Below are 11,261 nucleotides of genomic sequence, written 5' to 3'. Positions count from 1 at the left end.
AGGAGGGTGCTGCAAGGAGTCCATTGGAGGGAACTGGGAGTTCAAAACGTAGTGGCTTTTCATTGGCTAAGTTGTGACAGACTCTCATTGGCCGAGCTATTGCCAGGCAAGGAGAAAACCTCCCTTCCTCTTACTGGGCTAATCAACTCGAAAACATCTTCCAGCTGGAGACGCAAGGTATCCATTTCTCCCTGTTTGGGAGTAATTGATCATGAGTAGTAAAGCGTGAGAGCTCCCCCTACAGGCGGTAGGGACTCCATTTTAGTTGCGGTTTCCTTTAGTAATTGTCACCGTTTTAACAAGCAAAATAACCCACTCAACAGGTATCTGAGTTCTTTCCTTCCAAGGTCATGCTTTGTACTTTTAGCAGCTGATCTCAGGTGGATGCATAGTCCACACTGGCCACCCTATCTCCTGGGAGCCTCACTCTTCCCATCTGTAAAATGGGTGTTGGTGGTCCTTCACCCCCTAGAACTGTAGTGAGTAGAAGGTCTCCTGCTTTCAATGTCAGTTCCCTCTGCCTCCCCCATTTGGCTGTCGGGTAAGACCTCGGTGAGAGACCGGGCAATGACAAACCTAAGGTCTCACCGCAAGCCAGGCCCCAGTCCAGGCCAACCCGGGGTTTTAACCACACCCTGGGGCCAGCCTCCTCCACCCCAGGGCGGGGAGCGGGTGCATTTCCGCCAGCTACAGGTACCTCGCAGGTGGCGGGCTGGGCCGGTTGCAGGAGCGGCGGCCGGGCTGCGCATTGCCAGCTGCTTGCAAAGCCGGGATAATGAGCCTGACCTCGACGCCCCGCTCCCTGCTGGCCCCCTGCGTGCCTCTCGGGGACCAGCCAAACGTGAGTGCTCAGCCTAAGGTGTGCCTGTCCCTTCTTTCACTCCTTCTGGGGTCCGCGCCCAGACCCCCGCTCCGTCTGCGCTCCCCAGGCTCCCGGAGCGCCATCTCCACCTCTGGCTGGGCGCGCTCTTCTCCTGACTGTTCCTCCCGCTTTTCTCTCTCCGCCTCTCCCCCCACACCGCGGTCTCCATCCCATTCTGGCTCAGTCCAGGCTCTCCTCTTTGCCCCCTTTCCCGCTTGGCTGCCTTGCTTTGTCTCCTTCTCTTCTCTTTGTTTTACCTGCTCTTTGTGTGTCCTCTCTGTCCCCTGGCTGGTCCTAGTCCACCGCTCTTGGCTGTCTCCCCCTTTCCCCTGCCCCCATCCCTGTGCTGGTGGGAGAAGCAGACCCAGCCTCAGGCTGACAGTGTTTCAGTCCCTCACCACCACCTCATCCCCCTACCCCCCCAGACCTCCACCCTCTCCTGCCTCTGGCTGGGTCCTTAGTCCATCTGCCCACTCCCAGGGCGTGGGTAAGGAGCGTTTGGGGGAGGATCTGGAAAAGGCCCAGGCACTCTAGGAGCAGAGCATTCCAATCTCTCCTGGGCGAGGTGCCATCTGAAGGTTTATGGGAAGGGAAAGCAGATCCAGGGGTGGGGAGACTGGCTCTTTCCCATCTGGTGATGTTAACGTCATTGTTGTTGGCTGTTGACAAAGTCACCTGCTCAGTGGCGGGGCTGCCCTAGGTGCTCAGGAAATGTCTGAATGAATTACCCGACAGGGGATGGAGCCAGCATGTGCATGATGCCAGGTAGGGCAAAACTGGCCTTCATCAGAATACCAGCTGCTCCTATAAATCAGTGCCTCAGAAGCTCCCTTCAATTCAACAGATATTTATAGAGCATCCCGGTATGAGGAGCCCTGGAGTAGGTACTGGTGCTGAAAGATGAATCAGGGATTGTCTTCCATTAGGAACCTCACAGTCTAATGCGGATACAGATGATACAGGGAATGACAAGATAGGTAATTACCAGACTGCGGAAGTACAGGGCCCTCTGGGATCACAAGAAGACAACCCGTCTAGAAAGATTCCTGGAGGAATTAACTTGAAGGATGAATGGACTGAGTGAAGGGAGTGTGGGGGATGAGTGAATCCTGCTGGCAAGGGGGCCCAGCTTGCTCTGGTTGGGCGGGGGTGGGGAAGTAGCAAGCAGTTCCCGTGGTCTCTTGCCAGCCCTGCAAAGGGCCTAGTAGACCTTGTTAAGGAGTCTAGAGTTTATCGGGAAGGGAATGTAGGGTCGCTGAAATGTCTAATGCAGGAGGAGGCTGATCAGATTTGCACTTAAGAAAAACTGCTCTGATATAAGCATAACTAATGGACATAAGACACTGGGGGGTAAGGGAGGGTAGGGGTTTGTCAAGGGCGGGGGGGGGAAAAAAGGACACTTATGTAATACCCTTTGTAATACTTTAAGCGAAAAATAAAAAAAAAAAAAAAAAAGAAAAACTGCTCTGTTTTCAGAGTAGAGACTGGGTTGGGGGAGGGCATTTGAGGGGTCAGGGTGCTATGGAGTGGTGAGCTGTTTCTGTTTCCCGCGACCCGCACGGGAAAACGACAGGTTCTTGAGCGGAGGAGCTGGGGATTAAGAAAATAAAGAAAAAACGAGACCAGACACAGAAATAGAGAAAAGCTGGGGCCAGGTGGGGGGCTGCCACTCTGATGGAGAGACAGTCACACCCCACCACAGACAACACAGCGCATTTATTTACTTCCAAAGGGGAGGTTTAAGGTCAAAGGAATTTTGGGTGTACCCAGGTCCTATTCATTCCTCATTCCTGGCACAAGGACAGGATTTAGCATATCAAGACCTGGGTGGGTCAATTCATTCCTTATTCCCAGCACATGGATAAAGATAAGATATCAGTACTGATAACAGTCTCCGACATTTTGGGAGGCTGTTTTTCCGGGAGACGGCCCTGCCAGTCACCTCGGACTCAGCTGACATTAATTTAAAGGTCATCCATGTGCATTCCCAGGGGGCCCTCTACACTATGGAACTGACCAAACATTTAGAATCACCAGGATTTGGTCACTGATTATTTGTGTTTGAGGGGGGAAGGGGTTGAGGTTAGGAGCAGAGTGTAAGATTATTGCCGGAGTTTTGGGCTCAGACAACTGAGATAGGAAACAATAGAAAAGGTCAGGGTTGTGGGTTAGGGAGAGATCTTGAGGGGTTTGGGATACATGAGAATGGAGATGTCCCTCCACTGGCTCCAATAAGGGTGACCTAAGAAAATGTATGATGTTTGGTGGTGGTGGGGGGTTGCAGATGTGTAACCAGGACCCTTTTGACTGGAACTGAGTGAGAGCTGGGCATGTTCCATTCATCCCTGTGTCCCCATGGCCAGTACTGGCCTAGCCCCCAGCAGGGGCTCCTAAAGACCACATGACCCCTGCCCATGGACACGGGGCCTGGGACAGGCTTTCCCACTCAGGAGTGCTTTGGCAGGGTGACTTTTAGAAAAGGTGGGGGAAGAGGTGCCACAAGGAAGGGCAGATGGCCCAGAAGAAGGGTGGAAAAGCAGTCCTTATCTGCTAGATACACATACTGTAGTGCTTATGGATGAGGCTGGAGGTCTGGGATTTTCAAAGAGCCTGGAAGTGTTCGTTAAAAAGGAGGGGAAGAGGGACAGAGTTAAGAAGCTTGGGAACAGGGCCAAGGTCTTCTTTGATAAATAAAGAAATGGGGCTGAGGGTGTCAGGACAGGAAGCTAGCTATTTTGTGAAGCATCTGGAAATGAGCTTCAGAAATGACATTTGAAGTGAGTGGACTCATTAGACTCAGAGCTGGAGAGACTTAGAGTTCTCTTCATCCATTTTTGCCGCTCTATTTCATAGACAACAAGTTCAGGCCCCAAGAAGGAAGTGAGCTGCCCCAGGCACATAGCTAATTGTTGGCAGCAGTGGAACTGGGTGTTGGGAGGGGTCGAGATAGGGCATCCATGTATACTGTAGTCAGACTGACGTGGATTAGTCCAGCTCCAACGTCATCACTTCCTAGCTGTGTCACCCTTCTTCGCTAGCCTGTAATGTGGGGACATTAAGAGCACCGGTGAGCTTTCAGGGGTGCAGGAGTGATGAGAGCACATCGATCCATTCAAGGGTTAAAGTCTGCAACTTTGTATTTAACTATCAGCTGCCCAGCGGGACCTCAGGGTTCACCAAAGAACCTTGCCAAGGGACCGTGAGGTGTGTGGGAGAAAGGGAGCCACAGAGGGCACCCTCTCCTTTCCCTTCTCCCCTCTAGCCAGCAGACTGTCCCTTGGTAGGAGCTGTTGTCATGGCAACTCAAATCTCCCCCAGCAGTTTGGCTGTCTTAATCCCAGTATTTTAATCTTAGAGCTAAAGCTCACAGACAAGTTGAGAAGGAGGCCACACCTAAATCAGATGGAAGGACATCCCTGAGCTCTGGTCCTGTAATGACCAGTGGTTAGCGTTCTCAGGTTGGTAACTCAGCCTTCAAACACTGCACAGATCTTCTCTGCAGCAGCAGCCATCACACCCCTTAGGCAGCTTTCCCTGACAACCTCCAATACACATCCACAAAAAAGCTGACTCTGCCTACCTTTGAGTCTTCTTTCCTGCACATCTAAGTCATCTGTTTCCCTCTCTCCCCTGTGAGCTCCTTGAGGGCAGGGACTATGTAGCATTCATCTGCTTAGGAGGAGGCTTGAATGGAATAGGTCATCTCTACATTTTAAAAAAATAAATGGGTCATTAAGGAAAAGAAGGCTGGAGGCATTTGAAAACTAATTTATGCAATAACTAAGAGCACAAGCTTCAGAGTAAATCGGACCTGAGTTCAAATGCTGACATCATCACTTAATATATGGTTGGTCTTAAGCAACTTACTTCATCTCCTTAAGCCTTAGTTTCTTTACCTGTAAAATGGGGATTTAATACAGTCTTCATAGGATAGCTATGAGAATTGAGTTGGAGCTTGTATGCAAAGTGCTTTGCACAGTTACTAGACTCTGAGGAATGGGACTGCTTTCTGCTTGTTCTTCCCTATGCCCCAGGTATCTGGCACAAAGTAGGCACATACATATTTTATTGAACGAGTGAGTGATTTTATTTTTTTATTTTTTTAGTGAATTTTAGGTAACAAAAGTTATTCCAGAAGCTAGTTTGTAAGGATAACAACTGATGCATCACCTCACATATAGTAATTCCATACAGTCTTCTGCTAGGCCTGTGTAGCAGCACTTAGTATTCCCCGAATGCAGCCTGCCAGTCTGTTTCCACGTCTCTCTCTGCATTGGGCTGTGGGCATCCAGGCAGGCACTGTGTGGGTCTCGCCTATATCTGTAGTGCTCAGCCCAAGGTCTTACATAGAGAAGAGGCCTCTACATATTCTGTTGAACAGGTAAACCTAACTTAAATTTGTACCAACCTTACAGCTTTACACTCATTGTATCTGGTGTTACTGGCCTTTTCACCACCCAGGATATTTCTGTTATTTAATCCCCATGGGCCCATATTTTGAAAAACAAACAAACAAACAAAAAAACCATCCTCAAACAAATTGTTCGTTAATCAAAGTCATGCCAACTGCTAATCAGAACTTCTGATCTATATGAAATAAGAATTTTTATCCCCAACTCCCAGCATGGGATGTGGGCACACAGTACTCAAGAAATGCTTCCCGAATTGCCAGGGTCCAGCCCCCGGGGGGTCCAGGGGTTCCCAAAGGTGTGGACGGAGTCTGCGAAGAATGTTTTACACGGAGACAGCGTTCAGAACTCTCTAGCTCTCTTTAGTCTCCGTGGATCTTCCTGTGCCTGGCTGAGGCCACAGAGAAAAGATCCCGAGGCAAGCTGAGCCTTTATTTTTATAGTAAGAGGTAAACAAGGTAGTGGTTACCAAAGTTACACTGTTCTTGTGAGTTTCACTTTTTTTGTTCTTCTTGCACTTCCCTCAGCCCATTAGCTTCCCAGGTAAGATCTAGGGAGCATCACAAGGTCAAGCCTAATTATGCTAAGAGGACTGTGCCCTCTAAGCTGCGACTGGTTTGTGACTTTGCCAACAGGTCAGTCCCAGGCTTAACTCTATATTGGCTCCCCACACCAAATGAATGCATACATGGTTTCTTAGCCTTTCTGAAAAGTTGAAAATGGTTTGTGCCCCCCCGCCCCACCGCCTTTTTTTTTTTAAAATATATATCTTAGACCTACACATCCCACATCGGGAACTCCTGACTTCACAGCAGCTTCATATCCCCATTTTATAAATGAGGACACTAAGAACCAAGGAGGGAAAAGGCCTTGCCAAAGACCACAGACTTTGGAAGTAGTGTGGCTGGGACTTGTTCCCACTGCAGCCTCCTATGCTAACATTCTGTGACCCAAATGAGAAAGTTAAAACGCTTGCATGGATAGTCTTATATCGAACTGCAATCTTTGTCTTCTTTAAAATGCCCATTCTGTGGAGCTTTACAGCATAAGTATAACCCCCTTCTGTTCAGATGTGCCTTCCCATAGCTGAAGCCAAGCATGGCTTTCCTAAATTCCCTCTACGGGGTTATTTTTTTGTATGAAAATACAGTCGTGAGCTTCCTAGAGGTGGCGCTAATGATTCTCTGCCTCTTGTACCCCCAGGCATCCGCCCTGGTGAAGCTGAACGTGGGGGGCGAGCTCTTCACCACTACTGTGGGCACCCTGAGAAAAATTCCGGGTTCAAAGCTGGCAGGTATGTTCTGCACCTTAGCCAAGGCCTCCACCAGTAAGGATGAGGAGGGCCGATTCTTCATCGATCGCCCCGGCACCTATTTCGGAGCCATCCTGGACTACCTGCGCAGTGGGCAGATGCCCAAGCAGCACATCCCCGAGGTGTACCGTGAGGCTCAGTTCTTCGAAATCACGCCTTTAGTCAAGCTGCTGGAGGACACGCCGCAGATCTTTGGTGAGCAGGTGGCTCGGAAGCAGTTCTTGTTGCGGGTGCCAAGTTACAGCGAGAACCTGGAGCTCATGGTGCGCCTGGCGCGTGCCGAGGCCATGGCCGCGCGTTACTCCAACGTGCTGGTGTGTGTGGTGCACACGGAAGGGGATGCGGCACACTGCGAGGAATCCCTGCGAGTCCTGGAGGCGACCAAGAGGTTGGTCGTCAAATTCGGGCCTTGGAAGGCGGCCCCGGTCATCCGGGACCTCTTGGACTCCGTGCAGATGGACATTGAGGCTCAGGGGTACCAGGTAGCCTATGACTACTGCTCCAAGAAGACATTTCAGCCTAAGGCAAACGCCCACGAATACTTCTATACGTTCCGATTCACCTGGTGGTGATTCTCAGGGTGCGGGGCTGTTTATTATGGGCTCTGGTGGGGCTTATGAAATTAAAAGTTGCCTTCAAAAATAATCTTTAATTTCAAAAATACTGTAAACAACTTCCAAGATGATCTGCAAAGCTTACTCCCAAATATTTATGTCCCTCCGTGAAGACAATCCACTCATTGCAACTGACTCCACTGTACTTGCCTAGTGAAGTGCAGCTGCTCTCTCTTTAAAGCCTCACATACCTGCCAGACCCTTCCCTTGAAGTCGGATAGCAAGGCTGAGTTGGAATGTTTCAAAAATGTTTTGGCTGGAGATGCGGGGTATCAACAGGAATATAACAGGATATGAATCTAGATCCGTGGTTCTCAAACCTTGGCTGCACATTAGAATCACTTGGGAATCTTTTTAAAATCCTGATTTCCCGGGCCTCATCCTCCAGAAATTCTGTTTCTTTGTTATAGGGTGGGGCCACAACATTAGTAACAAAGAAACAGAATTTCCGGAGGATGAGGCCCGGAAATCAGGATTTTAAAAAGATTCCCAGGTGATTCTAATGTGCAGCCAAGGTTGAAAACCACTGATCTAGATAGTCTGACCTAAACACATGATTTACCCAGCTTCAGCCTGCGGGCCAATCCTCTGGCCCAGGTGTGTGCCTTCATGACGAGGAAGATGCCAAGTTAGTACCTGTAGTAGATGCCACTCAGCTCTTCTTTCCCAGATGCTGTGTTGGTTGCTAAAGCCTCACAGCTGTCCTGACTCTAGAACAGTGGTTCTCAAAGTGTGGTCCCTGCAGCATCAACCTTTGGAACTTTTTAGAAATACAAATTCTCTGTCCTCCACTTCAGCCTACTGAATCAGAAACTCGGGGTTGGCCCAGCAGTCTGCTTTAACAAGTCCTCCAGGCGGTTCTGATGCATTCTAATTGAGACCTGCTCTAGAAGAGAATTGCTCTTGTTTGTGAGGTTCTCCCTTACCTCAAGGAGGAACCAACTCTGGTACAGTTCCTGTTCCAGAGCTCCTTGTGGGATCCAACTGAAGTCAATCTTCATCTAATACCACATTTTTGCTTAGCATTTTTCCTCTGCTCTATCCTGCTTCCCTCACTGCCCTTCCTGAGAGCACATCAGCAATAAACCACTTACACAAAGACTCTGTTTCAGGTTCTGCTTGTCAACGTTAAAACATAACTCTAAGGAGGACACATGTAGATATTCATCCTTCTCCAAGACCAGGTCACCCTGCTTAGAAGGGTGACCAGCCATCCTGGATTCCTCAGGACTGAAGGTCAACTGTAAAGGTTTAAGAAATTAATACTGAGTCAGGGAGTTTCAAATTTAAACATAAAATTGCTCAGAACAAAGTCATTGCCCAGCCAGCATGGCTCTGTGGTTGAGCATCGACCTATGAACCAGGTCACTGTTCGATTCCCAGTTAGGACATATGCCTGGGTTTCTGGCTTGATCCTCAGTATTCGGTGTGCAGGAGGCAGCCGAGTGATGATTCTCTCTAATCATTGATGTTTCTATTTCTCTCTCCATCTCCTTTCCTCTCTGAAATCAATAAAAATTTTTTTTTAAAAAAAGCATAGTCATTTTCTTTAAAAAAAATATTTTATTGATTTTTTACAGAGAGGAAGGGAGAGGGATAGAGAGTTAGAAACATCAATCAGCTGCCTCCTGCACACTCTCTACTGGGGATGTGCCTGCAGCCAAGGTACATGCCCTTGACCGGAATCGAACCTGGGACCCTTGAGTCTGCAGGACGACGCTCTATCCACTGAGCCAAACCAGTTAGGGCAAAAAAAGAACATAGTCATTTTCAATAAGCATTACAATTTAGTAACTGTGTCTGCTTGTATATTTTTTCTTATTTTCAAAACTTGTTTAATGTTTTCCCTTTTTTTGGTATTTAATATAGCTGACAATTTAAAGTGGAAAAATCCTGAATGTCTATTTGAACTTTTTATCATGAAGCAATTCAACATTCTTTATCAAGTGCCTGAAAAAGAGTTCATAGCCTTTGATCAGTAGTAATGAGATTAGATTCCAAAGAGACTCCCTGCTTCTTAAGATGTAAGTAGAATTGCTTGTACTCTCAAGTTCATGAATTATGGAAGGGTCAATGTCCTCCCCAAGATTTCTGCACATTCCCAGAGGGTTTGTCTCCTTCTGGTCAGCTCTGGTTCTCTGCTCCTGCCAGATTCATTCAGCATAGGGATCTTCTAATCTAGATGCCTTAAACCTGTTGTTGCTTGTTCTGCACAATGCTCACCCAGATTTAACACTCAGATCTTTTTTTTCTTTTTAATTTTTTTTATTTATTGACTTGAGAAAGAAAAACATCAATTTGTTGTTCTACTTATTTATGCATTCATTGGTTAATTGTTGTATATGCCTTGACCAGGGATCAAACCCACAACCTTGACATACTAAGCTACTGGGCCAGGACTCGGTTATTTTTCGTGATTTTTACAAATTCCACTCCCATGAACTATTTGTGCACATAGCAGACTGTGAGAAATACAGACAAATAAAGGGGAGAGAGTTTACACTGCAAATGCAAGTAATTTCAAGCTGAATATTGGACATATCTATTCTTAAAAGTATGTCAGTCACCCACATCTCTAGGGGCTTTTCAGTAGTAGCTTGTATTTGTTTTCTATTCTTCTCTCCCTGTTCTTTGTTTTTTTTAAATACTTTTTTTCATTGATTTCAGAGAGAGGAAGGGAAAGGGGGAGAGAGAATGACTGATTGGCTGCCTCCTGCACTGGGGATTGAGCCAGCAACCTGGGCATGTGTCCTAACTGGGAATCGAACCGTGACCTCCTGGTTCATAGGTCGATGCTCAACCACTAAGCCATGCTGGCCGGGCTTCCCTCCCTGTTCTTGATATGCTTCTCAGTAGATGGGAGTAATCTTCCCTGTCCTACTGACTTCCTGCTAGGCCTTACGACTTAATCTGGTTAATGGAGTATGTGTGGAAGTGAGTGTGCCATTTCCAAACAGGCTTTAGAGGCATGTCAAGTTTCCACCAGCCCTGTCAGAAGCAGCCCATGTTCCAGTTACTTTTTTTATTGCTTTGCCTTTAGCCTGCATCCCTTAAGATCAGACTCTCTTCCTAAGCAATACACCAAACTAGTTTATTAAACAAAGGCCATTCCAATATCTCCCTCCAACTTCCAAATCCATAATACAATAAAAATGACATAACTATTTTTAAAAGTATGCTTTGATTGACTTTATAGAGACAGAGGAGGGAGGGAGAGAGATACATCAATGTGAGAGTGAAACATCCATCGACTGCCTCCTGCAGGGATCAAGCCTGCAACCCGGGTATGTGCCCTGACCCAGAATCAAACCGGCAACTTTTTGGTGCACAGGATGACACCCAACAAGTTGAGTCACACCAGCCAGGGCTGCTAACATTTATTAAAGATACTGTTTTGCTAAGTGCTTTTCATTTAACTGAATATATTTGTAAATGCAGTGGTTTCTGTGGCCTGGGATGCCATTCTTTCTGGAAAATTTACCATAGGCATATCTTGTTTTATCATCATTCACTTTATTGTGTTTCTTACAAATTGAAAACCCTCCACCAGCAAAAAGATTACTACTTGCCTGAAGACTCAGATGGCATTTTTAAAGCAATAAAGTATTTTTAAATTCAGACAGTAGCTTGTCTAAGACATAATGCTACTGCACACTTAGACTACAGTAAAGTCTAAACATAACTTTTATATGCACTGGGAAACCAAAACTTCATGTGACATGCTTTATTGCAATATTCGCTTTATTGTAGAGGCCTGGAACCAAATCTGCAATATCTCCAAGATATACCTGTATTTTAAAGCCAGATTTAAACTCCTTCCCGCTGTAAAACTTTCCCGAGACATCCTGAAGAAGTTAGGTCTGTTTGGACCACATTCCTTTGTTATCCATCACACTTTGAATGCCCACTAATTATCAGCTGGGTGTCTCCCTTCCCAGTTAGACTGTAGGACCTTGAGGGTAAGTAAAGACCACCTTTTAACGGGTTTTTGGGTCTTCTGTACTGACTACAGCCTGCTGTTTTTCTTTTCTTTTTCAATTACAATTCACATTCAATATTATTTT

The 11,261-nt window shown here is 46.9% G+C and overlaps 1 protein-coding gene across 1 annotated transcript; it reads left to right on the top strand.

Annotated features, from left to right (window-relative positions):
- Nucleotides 1–696: 696 nt before the first annotated feature.
- KCTD14 (potassium channel tetramerization domain containing 14) lies at nucleotides 697–8,726 on the top strand. Its single transcript, XM_070426868.1, has 2 exons — nucleotides 697–841; nucleotides 6,475–8,726. The coding sequence occupies exons 1-2, from the start codon at nucleotides 776–778 to the stop codon at nucleotides 7,153–7,155; spliced, it is 747 nt and encodes a 248-aa protein (XP_070282969.1). The 5' UTR covers nucleotides 697–775; the 3' UTR covers nucleotides 7,156–8,726.
- The last annotated feature ends 2,535 nt before the right edge of the window (nucleotides 8,727–11,261 follow it).

Source organism: Myotis yumanensis, unplaced genomic scaffold (assembly GCF_028538775.1).
Source record: "Myotis yumanensis isolate MYYU_CA2020_CCGP unplaced genomic scaffold, mMyoYum1.0.hap1 SCAF_10, whole genome shotgun sequence".
Lineage (NCBI taxonomy): Eukaryota > Metazoa > Chordata > Mammalia > Chiroptera > Vespertilionidae > Myotis > Myotis yumanensis.
The sequence above is the reverse complement of the archived record's forward strand: the minus strand, read 5'-3'. Positions and strand labels throughout refer to the sequence as shown.

Coding starts and splice junctions, on each gene's coding strand:
- KCTD14 (XM_070426868.1), top strand. CDS start 776: ATGAGCCTGACCTCGACGCCCCGCTCCCTGCTGGCCCCCTGCGTGCCT. Junction 842..6,474: donor CTCTCGGGGACCAGCCAAAC/GTGAGTGCTCAG, acceptor TTGTACCCCCAG/GCATCCGCCCTGGTGAAGCT.